At 34.5% G+C, this 19630-nt stretch overlaps 3 protein-coding genes and 1 non-coding gene across 4 annotated transcripts; 2 read left to right on the top strand and 2 right to left on the bottom strand.

Annotated features, from left to right (window-relative positions):
- Positions 1 to 885: 885 nt before the first annotated feature.
- On the top strand, positions 886 to 2634 carry LOC104215243 (protein MEI2-like 7). Its single transcript, XM_009765002.1, has 4 exons — positions 886 to 1652; positions 1859 to 1981; positions 2073 to 2214; positions 2464 to 2634. Exons 1-4 carry the CDS (start codon positions 886 to 888, stop codon positions 2632 to 2634), a joined length of 1203 nt encoding a protein of 400 aa, XP_009763304.1.
- A 3799-nt stretch (positions 2635 to 6433) lies between these two features.
- On the bottom strand, positions 6434 to 6505 carry TRNAP-CGG (transfer RNA proline (anticodon CGG)). The gene has a single exon. It is a non-coding gene; the product is annotated as a tRNA-Pro (tRNA).
- Positions 6506 to 6593: 88 nt separating this feature from the next.
- LOC104215241 (uncharacterized) lies at positions 6594 to 9181 on the top strand. The gene is made up of 3 exons (XM_009764999.2): positions 6594 to 7101; positions 8411 to 8623; positions 8726 to 9181. The coding sequence occupies exons 1-3, from the start codon at positions 6616 to 6618 to the stop codon at positions 8783 to 8785; spliced, it is 759 nt and encodes a 252-aa protein (XP_009763301.1). The 5' UTR covers positions 6594 to 6615; the 3' UTR covers positions 8786 to 9181.
- Positions 9182 to 9466: 285 nt separating this feature from the next.
- Positions 9467 to 16325, bottom strand: LOC104215242 (protein DETOXIFICATION 46, chloroplastic). Its single transcript, XM_009765000.2, has 14 exons — positions 15805 to 16325; positions 15389 to 15483; positions 15114 to 15222; positions 14916 to 14971; positions 13715 to 13770; positions 12475 to 12613; positions 12185 to 12322; positions 12037 to 12105; positions 11820 to 11930; positions 11422 to 11550; positions 10889 to 10966; positions 10052 to 10123; positions 9869 to 9931; positions 9467 to 9776 (listed from the first exon to the last, which is right to left on the bottom strand). Exons 1-14 carry the CDS (start codon positions 16247 to 16249, stop codon positions 9675 to 9677), a joined length of 1662 nt encoding a protein of 553 aa, XP_009763302.1. The 5' UTR covers positions 16250 to 16325; the 3' UTR covers positions 9467 to 9674.
- Between the last annotated feature and the right edge of the window lie 3305 nt (positions 16326 to 19630).

The following is a 19630-nucleotide window of genomic DNA, read 5'->3' on the forward strand; positions in this document are numbered from 1 at the left end:
ATTATAACAATTTAAGCGACCGTGCTAGAACCACGGGATTCGAGGGTGCCTAACACCTTCCCTCGGGTCAACAGAATTCCTTACTTAGAATTTCTGGTTCGCAGACTTCATTTGGAAAAGTCGAAAATTTCTTCGATTTGGGATTCAAGATAAACCGGTGACTTGGGACACCAAAAACCAAACCTTTCCCAAGTGGCGACTCTGAATTAAATAAATAATCCCATTTCGAATATTGTCACTTAAATTGGAAAAACTCCACCCCGCGCATTTAACCCCTTCGGGGCCGGGCGCGCAAAAAGGAGGTGTGACAATAAGTAACTCTTTATAATAAGCATAATCCGGCAACTTAAAAAATATACTAAATAACTTGCTATAACAAATAAATGCTAGTATATATGTTTTTCCTCTAGTTTTCTACCGTTCGAAAAAAATAATATTATTTTGTGTCTCACCCAACTTACATTAACGACGTGAAGCTTGTTTTTATTTCACATATTGTGGACCCCATATCTTATATATTTGGATCCACCAAATGAGACAAAAAAAACCCTCATCCAGTGTTTGAGGCACAAAATGAAATTTTTCGTCCGAAAGGGTTAGTCACAAATTCCTTAGTTGGGGGTGGCTATAAAAAGGAAGTGGCCTTTTTGCTGCCAACAGTGAGCGGACAGTGCAGTGAATCAACAGTTCGTTCCCAACTCTTTCTTGCCACACTCGTCTGTGTCTCTCTCTATATATCTCTGTCACCGTTCTTTCTCTGTCTCTTTCATTCTTCCGCCTTCCCCTCGAACAAAGTTCTCTCTCTTCTTTACTCGTAAAACAGTCAGAGTTAAGAACACCATTTTTATCAAAAACCTAGTTTCAACTTTTTAGTACAGTTCAGTAATGGCTGGTCGAAGGAGTTTATTGAACCCTCAAGCACCTGAGTATACGCCTGTTTTCTACACAAACACTGTCAATATTCCAACACCTTCTCTTCCCCTCAATTCTTACCATTTTCCCACCGGCTACATGCCTTCTCCTTTTACACCCATTAATCAACTATCACAATCACCGTTTTCTGTTCCTCCCGCTCATTATCCGGCAACCTCACTTTATACACCACCGCCTCCGCCTCCGCTTCCGCCTCCACCGCCTTCATTTCCTGCTGTCGATCCACCACCGCAGGTGGTTTCAAACTCGCTCTATACACATCCGCCTTCCTTTCCTACAGTCGATGCACCACCGCAGGAGGTTGTACCAATATCATTTACAAGTGATTCTCCGACTCATTATCTTCCAAACTCGCTCTATACTTCACCGCCTCCATCTCCTGCCGTCGATCCACCACTGCTGGAGATATCGCGACCATCGGTAAGACACGCGCCTCGGAACATTCCTCCTAGGTTGATGGCTCGTGAAAATTCTCGACCTCGGCTTCCTAGGATGAGGAGTGGTTATGTCCCGAGACAAAGAGGCCGAGGTTTTTCCAGAGGAAGTTGTTCTAATGACGGTTTTATGCAAAGGAAAATGGAAAATGAAAGGTCTCAAGGTGTTTGTAATGGAAAGTGGCCACAGAACAATAAGCTGCAGAAACACGATGTGATACCTCTCACTTGGTCCCAAAACAATACTACTACTGTCATGATCAAGAATATTCCATACTCTTACAGGTATGTGATTTTGTTTGCCCTTTTTTGTTTCGTTTGTTATTCATTTACTTATTTCCGTTTTTGGAAGTTTATTAAGTGTAAATTAATAGTCCGACTCTCTAGTTGCATATCATGATCACTATCAGTTTACTCTCTATTAATTACTTCTTTATTGTGCTCCTTGGAATTTGTTAGAAATTTAATTGTTTCATTTTATTCCTTTACAGCCGTGACATGTTGATGCAATTTCTAGACCAACATTGCTCAGTGGAAAATGTAAAGGCCAATGATTCTAATGGACCAAATATTATCTCTGCTTATGACTTCTTGTATTTGCCCATGGATTTCAAGTACGCAATTTAAATCTATATTATCTCGTAGTGTCTGGTTTAATTGTTCTATGTTTAGGGCTAGCGTAAAAGATGGGTCTTATTTGTGCAGAAATAAGAGGAGCAGAGGATTCGCTTTTGTTAATTTCACAGATCACGGAGCTGTGTTGAATTTATTTGATGCATTTGCTAACAAACTAAACGTGTTTCCGGGATTTCCCAGGAGTGTTAAATTAGTCGCTGCAAAAATCCAGGTGCATTTGCTAATACCCCTTTTAATTTGCCAGTCACCCGGTTCAAGAATTTGAGCCTCTCCCCCTACTCCCTCGATGTGGGTATAAAGTCTATGTATACACTACCCTTTCCTATGTATACACTACCCTTTCCAAATCCTACGAGTGAGATTTTAGACGGTCGTTGTTGTCGATTCAAGATTTTTTTTATCGATCAGTTGATGTATTACTAATTAGTTTATGTGATTTTTGATGTGAAATGGCTAACAGGGAAAGGAGGCGTTAGTGAACCGGTTCAAAGATACGATGTTTGATTGTGAATCAGAAGGGTTTCTGCCTGTAATTTTCAGTCCTCCAAGAGATGGTTCTGGGGAGTTGGTGAATATGATCACTGTGGGAAAATGTAGAGTCACTTCTCCCTCCAACTCACGTTCTCGATAAATGAAAAATCATCATCATCAAATTTTATAGCATGCAGTTTTAGTTCATAATGGCTATTAGTTTAGTTCAGTGTAGTTTCTCTTCAGTATTTTCAGTTTGTTTCTTTGATATAGTGCCCAATTTTCTAGCAAGGACAAATAAACCCTAGCGATTAGGTATGCGAATACTGTTTCTGTAGGGAGCTAGGGTTTAGCTTGTGTAAACAGAAAAAAATTGAGGGTGGATACTGGCACCTGAAAAATCTCCCTGATAATACGATTTGAGTAGCAGGTGATGGGGTCCACCCTTTATTGTTGTATGACGTAGTATGTTTGTAAATGAAAAATAAAGAATATGAGTTTAGCAATTATATATTTCTTTTTCTTGCCCGTTGAGGATCATTTGCTGCTCCCCTAAAGTTTTGATTTGGATCCGGTTGGCTTTTGGTTTGTTTTTGTCATTTTAGCTTAAAAATAAGTGCTTAAAAATATTTTTTTACTTCATCCAAACAAGTATTCATCTCTTACTTCCAACAAGTATTCATTTAGAGGTTGTTTGGATGGTTGGTACATATCGTTTCGTAACGCATCGTATTGTATTATATTGTACTATATCATCATTTGATGAATATAATGTTTGAATAGATTGTATGCATCATTTGTTCCCGTCATAATATTACGCACCAATAATATGAAGAATAAACTTGCAATATTATTAAAAAAATTATGATCTTGAGGTAAAATTATATATAAAAAGATAAGAAAAATAATAAAATAAGATTATTTATTAATAATGAAGGGCGAGATGAAAGGAAAAAATTAAATAATGTCGTGACCATACAAAATTGTCGCAACATCCATTCAAACAAGCTGTTAAAGTGATGCATCAATGTGTTACACTTAGCAACTTTCGATTTCTCGGAAAATTTGTGGTAATTGTCTTACACTTCATCTGCATGCGAACAACTTCTTCCACACCTGTGGTTGAATTTTTTTGCCAAATCAAAGATGAAAGTCTGGTGAATAGCCAATGCATTTTTGATATGGTGATTACTAAGTTTCAACTATGAGGTCTTTACATGTAGTTCTCACCAAGTGTGTTCATGTCTAATTTCTACTCTGACACCCTCTATTTGTGTGCGTTTAAAGAGTGCCAATTTGTAAGGGAAAACCCAAAAAGAGTCTTTAAAACCCTTATGAGTTCAAGAGTGCCAATTTGGTTCGGTTCGGACGGTTATTCTTTAAAGTTTGTACCATACCAACTTTTCGGTTATTCTATTGTATGTAATTAAAATTAAACTTTTCGAAATTGTTCCAATCTTGTCGGTTTCTTTTCGGTATCAGTACAGTTCTATTAATTTTTGGTATTTTTCTTTAAATTTCATTTAAAAGTAACTAATAAAAGTATAATGCAATAACATACGTGCTTTTATAGGACGCTTAGCAAACTCTCTAGATATTTTTACTGAGGAATGAATTAAGAAAATATGTAAGATAGCCAGAGTATAGATCCATCCATCAACTATTCTACAACATCGTAAAAAAAAATAAAGATATTAACCGAGTGAAAAGATATTAACCAACCTGGAACTCAAGAATAAAGTTTATATATAGAAGATAAAATATTCAAAAAGATAAATCTAACTCATACGAAAGAAACATATCCAATACATTGTAGTTTGCTACTAGTTGCTAGAATACCTTGTGTTTTGCTAATGAATACGCTGGAAATAATTCGTTTTTAATAGGAGTAGCATTATAAGTTTGGGAATTAGGATTTTGAGTTTTAAATACTTGTTGGCTTGTAACCGTTTTCACAGTTCCAAGGCCCAACGGAAATTTTAATATATTAGTATTATTTTTAAACATATTAAATAAATATATTTCTCACATGTAAATTTATTCAGTATGATATGTTTTTTTTCAGTTTATTTTTATAAAATAAAAAACCTATCCTAATTATCGATACGGTTATAGATTTATATAAAAACCTACAGTTTTATTAAAAGAAACCTAAAAATCGGTTCGACACTGTTCAATCGATTTTTAGATATCCACTTACACCATGTACCATACCAATATTTCAGTATTATGTATAGCCCAAATTAGACTTTCTGAAACCGTCTCAATCATGTCAGTTTCTCTTCGGTATTGGTACAGTTTGATTTGTTTTTGATATTTAAAAAAAATATCATATAAAAGTCACTAGTAGAAGTAGAATGCAATAACATACATACTTTTATAGGATTTTGCAAAACTCTCCAAATATTTTTACTATTTAAAAGGTGATGAATTAAGAAAACATGAAAGATGGCAAGAGTATAGATCCATCAATTATTCTACAGCAGTGTAAAAAATTATACAAAGACAAAAAATATATAAATCACACGAATGGAAAGATATTAACCAAGGTTGGACTCTAATAAAGTCTATAGAAGATTAGATATTCAAAAAGATAATCATAGAAGATTAATCATGCAAAAGGAAATATATTCAGTAAATTGTAGTTTGCTATTTATAGTCGCTAGAATACCTTGTGTCTTGCTAGTGAATATGTCGGAAACAATTTAGTTTCAATAGGAGCAACATAATAGGTTTGAGAATTAGGAATTTAAGTTTAGTTACCTGTTGGCTTGCAACCATTTTCACAATTACAAGGCCCAAGAAAAATTTTAATATATTATTATTTGTAAACTTAATAAATAAATATAGTTTTTCACATGCTAATTTATTCGGTATTTTTTCGGTTTATTTTTATAAAATAAGAAATCTATCATAATTATCGGTACCGTTATAGATTTATATAAAAACCTATAATTTTATTAAAAGAAATCTAAAAATCGGTTCGGTACGGTACGATTCGGACAGTTTAATCGGTTTTAAAATATCCATGGGTCTTTGTAGATTTGTAACTGAACATCTCTTATGGCACACTAAAAAAAAAAAGGTTTTCCGTATAAAGTACTGTTAGAATTTCCTTTATATTCTCATTTGTCTATTATTTCCTTTATAACAAATCAAGGATATATATACACTGAAAGATATTATTATGGTCTTGTTTCGGTGAGTTAAATTACTGTGTTATCTCCATGGATGGCTAGCCTTTTGTAATTTGCTGGAGGAATTCTGAAACAAAAGTGTTGGTCCAATTTTTGCTGCTTGAATTAGGGTTTAATTGCAAGCAATATGCTCCACGTTGTCAATCGCATTAAGATAGAAACATTTTACGTTTTATCTAGCGTTGCACAAGACCAAAGTAAAGAAAATAATGTTAAAGAAGTTATAATTTAAGGTAGGGAAGGATAGTTTCGGAATGAGAAATTTTATATTTTGTATAGGTAAAACTAATTCGAGACAACGCACAAAAAAATCAATGACAAACTAAAGAAAAGGTTTTGATTATGCCAGCAATTACTACTTCTATATATTATGTATTAAGTATTATATTATTACTGTCTCGGGATCATAGAATATATGGGACAAGTATGATTATTGAGTAGATGATCACAATTGGAAAGTTAAGATAGATTATATAGAAGAGGGATAAAGGGATTGAACTTTTCTGAAGCAAATAAGAAAAAGAAAAAGGAATTGACTTTCTAGAGCAACATCAAGGTAAAAACTTACTCGCACCCTCACCGGGCGTTTACACCAAACAAATAAATATATGACATGTGTATTGCATGTGGACTTCAATCATTTAACCATGGTAAATTACATGGCAAAAAGGTTCAATTTTTTATGTAGTTTCTGAGATTGTCTTCCCTTGTATTTAACTAAAAAAGTTAATAGAGATACCATTAATTGTAGGTACGAAAAAAGGGGTGTTCCGGGAATCGAACTCGGGACCTCTCGCACCCGAAGCGAGAATCATACCACTAGACCAAACACCCAATGTTGTAATAGGCATTTCATATTTTTCAATTTGTCGTTTGTTGCTGGATCTACAAGAACTCACAATAATGTCGCAGGCGAGGCAAACAAGAACTGAAGCTGAAAGCAAATGGGAACAATAATGTTATCCTCTTCCTCTTCCTCATCCCAACTCATGGTTTTTCATCGCCTGCTCCGACCCGCTCCTATCCTCTCGTTCTCCTTCCTTAAGCAGTCTCTCTCTCTTCTTCCCCATCAAACGACGTCGCTTTGTCCCATTACCGCCAACAATTCTCAGTCCTTCTATCTTCGCTCTAGAACCTTCGCGAACCTTCCAGTACTTGTCTCTAGTTCTCAAGCCCTATTGGAATCCACTGAGGACGTGGAGGACAAGGAAATTGCAAAAGAAAATGGAGAAGTAACTGCTGCTCCGAGGCTGAGAGTGAAGGAGAAGAAAGAACTGCTGAGCCTGACAGTGAAGGAGAAGAAAGAATTGGCATCGTATGCACACAGTTTAGGGAAGAAGCTGAAGAGTCAACAAGTCGGCAAATCTGGTGTCACTGATTCTGTGATATTTGCGTTAGATGAAACTCTTGAAGCTAATGAGCTTCTCAAGGTACATTTTCCCCTTTTTTTTTGTGCTGGTGAAGATTTTACTCAATTTTTGACCAGCTGTTTAGGGTTTATATCAATTATGGTAGAAACGTTATCTTCAAATTCACTGTAGTGTTCTTTTCTTTTTTTCTAATTGGCTTTCAAAACTTTTCGAGTTATCTTAATTTCCTCGGTTCATCAGTATTTTCTAAGCATGGATATACATATACTCTATATGTGAAAACCCACTAAACTTTCAGCAAATATTATATGTGAACCATAATTTTAAAATTACCAATAAGTTTTAAGGTCGAGCCCATGTTATTAAAATTCTGAATTTCCCTCTCGTCATAGGTCGGAATTTATAAAAAGATTGAAGTGTACTGGACTAGTAGTTAGTAAGAACAGTGACTGTTGCCGAGGGTCTATCGGAAACAACCTATTTGCCCTATCGTGGTAGGGGTAAGGTCTGCGTACACATTACCTTCCCCAGACCCCACTTTGTTGGACTTTACTGGGTAGTTGTTGTTGTTGATATAAGCAACAAGTAGAGGTGATATGTTAGTAATTAGGTAAAAAATTGGTCACGGATCTTGCTGTAAATCTGAGTTAAAGCAGGCTGTTAAACTGGTGGAACTGTTTGTGCTTGCATGCCGTTTTAGTTCTTGATAATGTGCATTCTAACGAAATATGTAGGTTGAGTAGCGAGTATTAATCTTTCTATAGACATTCCAATGTTATGGTACCTCTGTTGCTTATTAGTTTTTTCACCAAAACCATGAAACAGGGAACGAACTAAAATCTGCACAAACATGTTCATGGAATCGTTATAAATCTGCTGGAATTTGGCTTTATTTGAGTGGTTGTTGAGTTTCTGAGATGATTATTCTGGTTAAGCAAGTGGAGGTTTCATATTAGAAAGACTTGAAATTCTTTTGCTGTGCGTGTGTCACTGTTAACTTGTAATTAGTTGAAGCCGGTTTGTTGTGTGTAGATTAGCAGTACGAGCAACAGTAATCAATATGGTTAAAGGTTAAGCGGCTATACTGAAGAAGGTGAATGTTTGTGATCAAGTATGTGCCTTTTGCCGGTAAAAGTAAAAATGTCCAAAATAATGATTATAACTTGATTCGCTGAGGAATAAGGACCTTTTCCGATGGAAAATCAGTAGAATTTAAACTAAGGTGGACTGATAGTCACATGTTATCAGCTCCGTTGATGGAAGTTCACGCTTATCTTTTTAGCAATGTGTTTAACTGTTGGTGAATGTGATAACTGATAAAACCATTGCTCTTGGGATTCGATTTTGATGGCTGCATTGTTATATGCAGCTCAAAATACATGGTACCTGTCCAGGAGGAGAACTGGATGATGTCGTAAAGCATTTGGAGGAAGCAACTGGGTCAGTGGTTGTTGGTCAAATTGGTAGGACTGTGATTCTCTACCGTCCAAGCGTAACAAAACTTAAAGCCGAAGAGAAGAAAAAACAGGCTCAAAATGCTTTTATGAGAAAAAAACAATATGCGGCGAAACAATCATTTGAGGTCTTAATTTCATTCTATCTAGTTATAATAAACTTTTCCACTTTTTCTTCTCTCCTTCAATCATGATAATCCTTACTCGTTTTGGAATCTCCTTATGTGCAGAGTAAAGGACAAGTACCAAGACCATATGCTCGTGGTCGTCGAGGAAGTAGCAGGGTTTAAGTTTCCACCAGAGTCATCACAATGCTCCCATGGCTCAGTTAAAATTTGGCAGAAGTTTCTTATGATAGGCGCACACGTATATTCAGTCTGAAGATGAAGATCTAAGGGACAAAGAATTTGAGTATGAAGTATCCCAGCTGAAGAAGTTTATACAAGAAAAGTTTGCAGTTGTACTTTTTCTCCTACTATTTCGTTTTTACAATTTTTGGGCGGAGTGGGAAATAGTATCAAAGACGTTCACTTAGTATAGATTGATCTTGAATCTGATCATATCCAATATTATAGTAGGTTGACGTCGAAAATGTTGTATTCCTTGTTGCAGAAATCGTCAATTCTAACTAGAAGAAATCTGAAGAATAGTGCACTTTACTAATGGATCCTTGATGTCTTAATTTACCCTTCTGTATCATGGTTCTGACTAATTATGGTCATTACGCTGGTAAATATCTCCTTTTCATGCTTAGTCCCTCTTTTCGTCATTTATTTTGTGAAATTGGGAAACATTATTTATTTGGTCTAACTTGACTCGCATCGAAATAATTCTATTTTAAATGAAAACTGCACTGCTCAGCATGTTAGGAGTCAGTGATGTTGAAAACGAGATTGCTAAATCAGGAGTTTATGTATAAATAAATGCTAATCATGTTTTCAGGAAATATCAAACATTGACATAGCTCTCCAAGCATTGGACATGTCAATAGTAATTTGCAACTCATTTGAAATTTGATACATAGTGAATCAATTAATTTGATATTGACAAATAACAACAACAATAATAAAATTTTGTTGTTGATAATTATTCACTATGCCAGCGTTCTGTAAATTGGAAATATTTAACGTAAAACTTGCTCCGCTTTTTGCGTACAGATTTATCTTAAGCATATCAAACTTATGCAGCTTTCACCTTTTGTAACTCGTAATGATCTGAGTTTTCCGAATAAAGCATGCCATCCGCCAAAGTAAGCCTCCGTAGAGCAATCAAAAATCGTGACTGGGAAAAAAATAAAAGGTAAATAACCATCAGCCAATTTTTAACAAACAAAGAACAGAAAAAAGCTTGTGAGGGTGTCTATGGATCTTTACCCATTGAAATGCTACTAGCGGAAACCAGCATCCGGGCAAACCAAATCCTTTACTGCTCAAGAGCTGCTTGAAATCAAAATAGTTACTTCAAGGAAAGCATGCAGAGCAAGGGTAACGAATTTGATTTGCCAACTAAATCATGATGATTGAGGAAACACTTTCGAAATAAGTTGAATGGCTTACCATGACGAGAAGAGAGGCCAAACCAAATACTGTGGTCATTGATATGCTAATAAATTTTAAGTCCCGTCCAGCCTAAGAGGTAACCAAATCATAGTGTTGAGAAAATGGCATCACAAAACTAATTAGAATGATGAAGAATATCCTATCATACTATAACAATAAAAATAAATTAACAAAATTAAACAATTGCAACGCCAAATTAACAAGATGGGAATTGATAAGTAGGTGCTGAACCGTCTCCAAGAAAAAGAAAGAAAAGGAAGATGGCTGCTGCTGTTTTCCCAAGAAACTAATACACTTAATAAATGCATAACTGTAGTCTGGGCAAAGAGTTTCACAGGGATATCCTAAGCGCCGGAATTTTAATTTTTCTTTGTTTGATCTAGATTACAAAAAGATGTGAAAAGTTACTATCCAAATTGGAGCTGTCATCCTTATGTTTTATCCGTACTTTGGATAAACAAAAATGCTCAATAAACAGCAAATAAAATCTCATCCACCCCCCACCTCCCACCCCTCCTCTTTTTTCCTCTTCTCTCTATCATTTCTCTATTTCACTCCTTGCAGCCTCTTAAATAGTTAACTATGAAACCCCTCACGAAGAAAAAAGTTAATTGCTAGTGCATTAAACACAACTCTCGTTCTCCCCTACCCAGTAAAATTTACCCCATAAACTTGAAATACATTTTTTTTCCCAAAGAAACAGAACATACTGCTTAAACTTATGGCAGACGTTGACAAAATAAAAAGGACTTTCAGATAAAAATCATCTATATATAATCAACCCAAATTTCTACAATGATCAAAATATACTTTGGAGAAAGTATGAAAACATACCAACAAGGTTCCCTCAAGACTATGAACACACGGCGAGACCCAGAGAGTTAGAAATAATGGCAGCAATACTTTGTGCATCTGCACCAACAGAAGGTGAGAACAATCAGTCGATCATGATAAAACTATTTTCAGTGACATAAAATTTTTATTTGGTTCTTATGTTCCAACTAGCAGTGCACAGAGTATAGCAAATACCCAACCTAAACTGCAAAATCTATGATTGAAGCTTCTGAGTTTGGCTAACAGGACGAACAAACACCATAGAAATAACTGATCCCAGTGATGATGATGATGCTTACATGATCTTAATCCAGTATAATATGGACCTCGTTAACACGCTGCTTTGTTTGCGTTATTTTCATTTTATGCAGTATTTCTTTCTTTATCATTTCTCTTTGCTCCTAGTAGCAAAGTTATTTATCAAACAGAACGTGGAAAGGATTAAAATCCTCAGGACCAAAAGATGTGTCATCTTGCACTTCATCAGTGTCTTAAGGGATAAGAAATGTCATAAAATGTAGTACACAACTAACCTCTTGTATGACCAGAGGATCAGGTGAAAATATTTTGGGGAAAAACCATGTAACTGATACTCCGACAGATCCCAGTAATAATCCATTTGATGCTCCAATGATTAAAAGGGACTTCAGCAGCATCCGAGCCTGATTCACAGTGTTCATCTTTTAGAATATCCAATTAAAGAAAAATGCATGGAACATAGCTCTATTTGCATACTTGGGAATGGATCAAGAACTTCAATATAGAATAAAAACAACAGTGCACATGGACATCACGGTCAAAATTTCATGGATGGCAAAGCTTTCTTCAAAGAAGAGGTTTATACAGTATGATAGCTTTTCAAGCTTGGATGTGGTATTATAAAGGAAATAGATGCAGGATACTGTAAATTTTACATGAATTAACTTATAACCTTTGACAAGTTCCGATTCACTCCATATAACAATTCAGGCATAAATGACTGCGCTGTTTGAGAGAGAGGCTCACCCCATACTGCACATATGCAGAATAGTTGTAGCATGACCTAATAAGAAAAATCAATACGTCAATATTAATATCCATCCGGCCTTGTCGTTAGAAAGATGCAAAAAGAAAATACATCAAAAATATTAGTTTTCACATAAACTAACCTGATGTGCAGCAGCAGTGTTTGTGCCCATTGATGTAGCATAGTAGACAAGCAGAGAGTAGAATGCCACCTGAAGTTCAAGATTTGTCAGATACATAACAAAGTCACTACTTTCATGCAAAATGAAAATGCAGCAGAGTCAAACAAACCTTTGACATCATTGTTAGGAACACAGGCGCTGCAAGTATGAAAATCTGTAGAACTTCATTCAATGATGGGACAGATATGGCAAAACCATTATACCCTTTATTGTTCAGGGCTTCAATCATCATATAAGCTGCAACAACCTAAAATATAGCTAGTAAGGTAGGAATTACCATGAGTATGAAAATGGAGGAAGGGGCGGTGGGTAGAGAGAGGGAGGGAGACAGAGAGTTACAGAGCAGATTAAATTCATTTAGAGGAAGAAAAGGCTTTTGGTAAGGTATATTTGGCATACTTGGGAGACCATTGTTGCCCATGCTGCTCCAGCAATACCATATCCAAAGAATCTGCATAAGACTATGTCGCCAATGCCATTAATAACAGTGGCAACTGCCAAAGCCTTTAAAGGTCCCCATGAATCTTTCATGCCTAGACTGTATATTCAAGAACAAGAAAATATATTACACGTTGAAACAGACTGACCAATGTACTTATGCTAACACAACAAAACTAGAATAAAATCATAAACAGCTTTCAGATTGTTTTTGAGTCACTTCTTGGAAATCACGCAGAGTATTTGCAGACTGGGAGTGAACAAATTTATACAATTCAAAGAAAAAGCAAAAGCTAAAATAACCATCAGTTATCCCAGAAGGAGTTATAGTGCCTGTTACATCATATTTAATAGGAGAAGAAAGATCTCTCTTAGTAAATGGGAATAGAGTACCAGTAATATGATATAAATTGGACACCTTCAGCTCCATAAATGATCTAAATTCTGCTTTGGATATCAAAAGCAGAATTTTATATTTAGCCTTGTAAATGACAAGTTCCTTACCTCTGCCATCTCATCCTTACTAATCTGATTCATGAGCAAATTACAGTGTTCAGTAAAAGCTCAGCTGGCGCATTAGCTGCGCATGCTTGATATAGACTCCCTCCCTCCCTCTCTGTTTTCTCCAGCTGGTAGGCATGCTCAAATGCCTTTCAACCAAAGCTCAAGTCCATTATCCATCTTTAATAGGGCCATACTTATAAGCTAACTGCTAACAAAAGTTGTGTTCATTTCATTATTTAAATAAATTCTGCTCATTTGACTACCTAGTAAGAGTTAGTTATGTCTTTTAATAATCAACAAAAGTCTGTTTTTCTCATATAAAGAAGAAAATAACGAATGTTTAGTTAAGTCTAATCAGAAATAAATAATCATGTAAACACAGAAAAAAAACGAGTTGCTTCTTGAGGGAGAGGACTTGAATCCATGATGAAAGACAAACAGGAAGAGGAAGACTAAATATGGTGAAAATAGGTGCTAGACATTGCCCCACAATTGATTTCCCATGTTACAAGAACAACATGAAACATGATATCAAACAATAAATATGTGTTAGCGGAGCTTGTCAAAGCATAGCAGCCAATATGAAGAAGAAACGGAATAGAATGCTACATAACCCTATAGATCACTCAGCCAACTCCTTCAAGTACAAAATATCTAAAAGCACACCGATAAAAATTAAAGTATAGATAGATGGTACCTTGCACTTTGGGCAACCCAACCAACCAGCATGGCTGGCCATGCAAAGCCTCGAATCTATCATCAAAAGATATTCTGTTCAGATGAAGATGCTCAGATAACCAAGCATAAGTGGATTTTACTTGATCATCTCAGAACGGATGAAACTTTCAGCCAAAAGCTGTTATCCCTGCTATAGCATATGAATTCAGAAAATATAGCAAATGACTGAATGTCTTTATCTGCAAGTTTGTTCTAGGATGGAAGAGACTCCTAATTGAAGCTTAGCTACAAGAAGGTCTAGATAATTAATTGTAATCAATCATTCAATTTGCTCACAACTACCCAGCTCCTGTAACTTTTCCCTTTCTCCTTTTCAGAGGTAATTTAGTCGTTTTAGTTGGCTGGACCTTCAAACCTAAGTCATATAACAGCTAAATGAAATTGTACACTTTTCAAATCTTACATTTGCTATAGACTCTATGGACTCTTGATAAGATGCCTTTTAAAAGACCAATAATCTATAAGAGAAGTCTTTTCCTTTTATTTACTAGTATATGTTAAAAGAGACCAAAAAGACGAAATGAGCAGAAAATTTGTATACATCAATGGAGGAAATAACCATGTGGAAAACAAGACAGGAATTCTATATAATTACACTGTGGAACAATATATATATATATATATATATATATATATATAAAGTTTGTCTATGAAGAGCGGATCTAATTGTATTAGTGTCTATAATTGATATCTTCTGTGTAATACTAATCGATAGGACCTCATTGGCTTCGGGGTAGAAGATGTCGAAGGAACAAAGAGGACGAAGGTTCTTCGGCGCATATTCGTAGGATATGACACCGAACGAAAAGGATGGAGTTTCGACCTACCCGTAAAAGACATGTTTTGAAAAGATAGGCAGAGCAAATGCTCTTGAAGTCTACCCGGGTGCCCTTCTTCATTCATCCATTTAGGCCCGGCTAGGAACAGGTGGATCCATGATATATATATATATATATATATATATATATATATATATATATATATATATATATATATATATATATATATATATATATCCAATTTTTATTTGATTTCCTACCATCCAGCACAAGAAAAGCATTGGCAGTTTTGGCTCTTCAATTGACTCAACGATGCTAAAAAGGAGAAGAACAACTCAACAAGCTTAAGAACATGCACAAATAAAAAAAAAGAACAATAACCTGGACATAAGTATTCGCTGCATTTATTATTTCTGTGTTCTTTGCCCCTGTGAAAGCTGAAAGTGAGACAAGTTTACCTGTCAGTTGCTCATTAAAAAATATACGCCACTACTGAAGGAAGAAGAGGACACGATGAATAGTAGACATATTCAAATGACTGATGAATCCACCACCAAAAAAAGAGAATGAGGTGCTTACCAGTCAGTCCCCAAGTACCAAACAATCTTGTAAAGACAAACATCACAATACCACAGGCCAACCCAATGAAAAGCAAGATAGATATCTGATGTTGAACTTCATTTTTATCCTGGAACATAATCCAAGACGCTCAGAATGTAAGAGTAAATAGCAAAATAACGAAACGACTATATATTGATATACGGGTTCGCCGTGACTATGACAATTACCAAGCTCCTAATTTTTGGGAAAAGCATTTACATTGAGAAGATAACAAGAATTTTCAACTAAAATACCTGCCCGGCCAGTGCAGTAGCAACTAGATTTGAAGTGGCTATTGAAAGGAACATAAAAACATAGCTTGTGTTATCACAAAACACAGTTCCGGGACCTGCCAATTACAAAAATTTGAGCTAAATCACTTAACAGAAACAACATTATACTCCCTCCTTCCTATTTTATACAAAAATTGTACAAAAGTAGAATTTTGTCAAATATTTTGGACGTCCAAAACAGAAAAGTATAGAATAAAATTGATATGAGTTTAACTTATACAGTATAAAGAAATTTGGCACTATCATGTCACTTTTAACTGTTGTAGCATGTACAAATTCCGTTACCTATAGTGTAAAGATTCTACATTGTTAGTGTGTCTAAGTTAAACTCAATTGAGATTATATACTATATGATAGAGAGCTTTTGAGTTGTCTACCTAGAGCGGCGAGTTCAATGGAACTTCCTTGACCGATAACTGCGGTATCAATGAGACTCATTAAGGGCCCACATAACCACAACCCAACTGCGGGCCCTGAAAACTTCACAATCTCCACCACTTGAGCCCAAATGCTTTCATTCCCAGAAAATTCCCCTTTACCATTGGAATCCACCACCGAAATTTCTTCTCGAATTGTTTCCGCTTCTACTTGTTCTTCATCTGCTTCTTCACTGATACTTGAATTCAAATTCAAGCTTTCTAGTTCCACTGGAATTTCATGGCTAGGATTTACGCAAGCAGTGATTATCCCCTTGCGGAGATTGCAGATTCGGGTCAACGATGTAACCCGAAAAATTCGGAGGCGGGTTGAAGAGTAGTTAACATTGAATTTAGGAGTTTTTATCGGAATGTGAGATTTACAATTTAGGGTTTCAACATTCATTGTTTGCGTCCTCGTGGAATGAAGAGTTGGTGATTTGATTGGTGTTGTATAACTAGAAGAAAAGAGCCAATACGCTCAGAATGTAAGGTGGAAAAGATTTTACCGAAAATAGAAAGGTTGACCGCTTGGGGGTAACTGTCCCAAACCGTACTTAGAATTCACTATATTACACCTTCAACAAAAGAACTCGTGAAAAATAAAAGGAGAACTAAAAACAAATTTACGAATTTATTTGTTTTATTTTCTTATTGCAATATTTCTATTTTGTTTCTACGTCAAAAATAAAAATACAAAATTAATTCACTAATAACAATCTCAAAATCAAGTCACCTATTAAGTAAAAATATTTTCAAAGAAATACAAAATAAATTAAAGAGAATCTTACAGTGTCCCAAATAAATTTCAACTTACCAATATGTAGTCATTAAACATGAACTTACCAAAACTAGTCAAACACATATAAAAATTAAAAACAAAAATAAATAATGTTCTTTCTCTCCAAAAATTACATACGAAGATATCCTTCCATATTTTTAAGGCAAACTACCTTAAAACCCTCCTAAACTTGACACGGATTATTAGTTACAACTTTAAACTATTCGTGATTTTAATTACCCCCTCAACTTGTCTTATTGAGAGCCATTATCCCCCACCCTTCGGACGCTGGTGTGGCAAAGAGTGTGGGTGCACTCGCCTGCCACGTGAATTTTTTTATTTGGCTAAAAATAAGAAAGTTTTAGTTAATATTTTTTTGAATTTGATCTGAAAATAAAGATTTATACAATTAAAATAAATAGTCAAGTCATCTAAAAAGTTATAAAAAATACATATTTTTATATAGCTCTAAATTATGGTGCTCTAAAAATATATTTTGGTACACTATTTTTATTTCTTCTTTTGATGCAATGACTATTTATTTCAACTGTGTATTTTTACTTTTTCAGGTAAAATCTGTAAAAAAATATATATATATTTTTAGAGCACCATAATTTAGAGCTATATAAAAAAATTTAGACAAAATAATTAATTTCAAATTATGTATTTTTTATAACTTTTAGATGCCTTGACTATTTATTATAATTGTATAAATCTTTATTTTCAGGTCAAATTAAAAAAAATATTAACTAAAACTTTATTATTTTTAGCCAAATAAAATTTTTATCCTAAATAATGTAGTTATATCCAAGTTTTATTATAAATTGTATTCGAAAAAAATTATCTAAAGAAGCAACATACTTAAAAAAGTAAAAATATGTTTTATTATTCAAATGCCACATATACAGGAAAAAATCACGTGGCGGGTGAGTGCACCCACACTCTTTGCCACATCAGCGTCCGGGGGGTAATGGCTCTCAAAAGGCTAAGTTGAGGGGGGTAATTAAGACCACAAATAGTTTAAGGCTGTAACTAATAATCTGTATCAAGTTTAGGGGGGTTTAAAGGTATTTTGCCTATTTTTAAGTGTGATCAACATATTAGATGCAAGACGAAACGAAAATTTCATGAACGAGGTAGAAAATAAGGTGATAAAATACAAATACATATATATATATATATATATATATATATATATATATATATATATATATATATATATATATATTCCAAAATCTAAGCAAAAAGTAACATTTTTCAATGGGTATGTTTGAAATTCATTGTAAACGTATAAATGAATCAATGTACAAAATTTGAGGAAGATTGGAAGTGATTTGGACTGATTTGGTATCAAAATTCGTAGTTTCAAGTTCAAAAAATTCCTCTGCGACATATGTATCAAGCATGTATCTCACACACATGTATATATGGATATATATGTGATATATATTTGATACAAATATGATACATGTGATATACAATGATACACAGTGTGATACACATATCATTTTTTCATGTTCATATTCTACTTCAATTCAATCCAAACTACCTCCAAACTCTATTAAATCATCTCATAACTAAGATTCAAGCTCCTTAAAATGTACCCAATATATTCTAATAACACTCATTTAAAAGAAAGCAAAAATTTGAGTTCTTTTGGCTACACATAGCTAATTGGCTAATATTAGTAATATCTTATGAATTAGCCAATTTTTATAATAAGCTACTTATAAATGGACATAGCTTGTAGTTTTCCTAAATTGAATCGTCGCGTGGGATAAACTATGAAGGAAATTTTACCTCATATAGCAAAGGTGTACACCTTATTTAATATAAATCAAAATCATTTTAAAATATTATTTTCTATAGCTACCTTTTATATTTTATAGCAAAATAAGTATTTATGGTATATACTACCATTGAAACATGAAATAAGGCATGAAATACGCTATTTATGTTTTTCCTCTCTCTTAGACAGCTGGACATACCCTTTTTTAAAGTGACTGTCATTACTATATTCATGAATACATGGCGCGGATACATGTGAATACATGCGCGTACAGCTGGACTGCCCTTATTTTAGGTGCTTTTGACTGTTGTATTCATGAATACATCAGTGCGAATACATGTGAATACATGCGCGTACAGCTGGACTGCCCTGATTTTAGGCGCTTTTTACTGCTGTATTCATGAATACAATAGCGCGAATACATGTGAATATATGTGCGCACAACTGGACTGCCCTGATTTTAGGCATTTTTTACTGTTGTATTCATGAATACATGGCGCGAATACATATGAATACGTGTGCGTACAACTGGACTACCCTGATTTTTAGGTGTTTTTTGCTGCATACAACGAATACAGTACCCTAATAACTGAATAGTAGCTATATGAAGTAATTATGTATATGGTAGCTATAGGAAGTTAATAATCACAAAACAATAGTGGTTTCTGAAAATTCCTCAATTATGAATGACAACAAGGCCCATTTGCGCTAACTAGGCTGACCCTATTTTGTTGGAGGCCCAGTTAAATATTGTCCTTAATTTCCTGATCTTTTTATAACAAAAATTGATGCCTTATCTTTGCCTTTTGTGTGGTAAAAATAGGGAAATTATCAGCTATATCCATTTATAAGTAGTTCATTACAAAAATTAGTCAATTCATGAAATATTACTAATATTAGCTAATTAGCTATTTGTAGCAAAATTAGGTCAATTTTTTGCTTTTTTTTGAGTGGGTGTTATTAGAATAGATTGGATACACCTTAAAGAGTTCGAATCTAAATTTTGGGATAATTTGGTGAAGTTTTGAGGTGGTTTGAATTGAAAATTCGAAGTAAAACTCGAACATGAAAAAAAATATGTGTATCACACTGTGTATCATTTGTGTATCACATATATATCATATTTTTATCAATTATGTATCACATGTATATTCATGTATACCCGTGTGTGAGATACATGCGTGATACATGTGTCGCAGAAGAACTTTTTTGAACTC

The sequence above is a fragment of the Nicotiana sylvestris genome, chromosome 1 (assembly GCF_000393655.2).
Source record: "Nicotiana sylvestris chromosome 1, ASM39365v2, whole genome shotgun sequence".
NCBI lineage: Eukaryota > Viridiplantae > Streptophyta > Magnoliopsida > Solanales > Solanaceae > Nicotiana > Nicotiana sylvestris.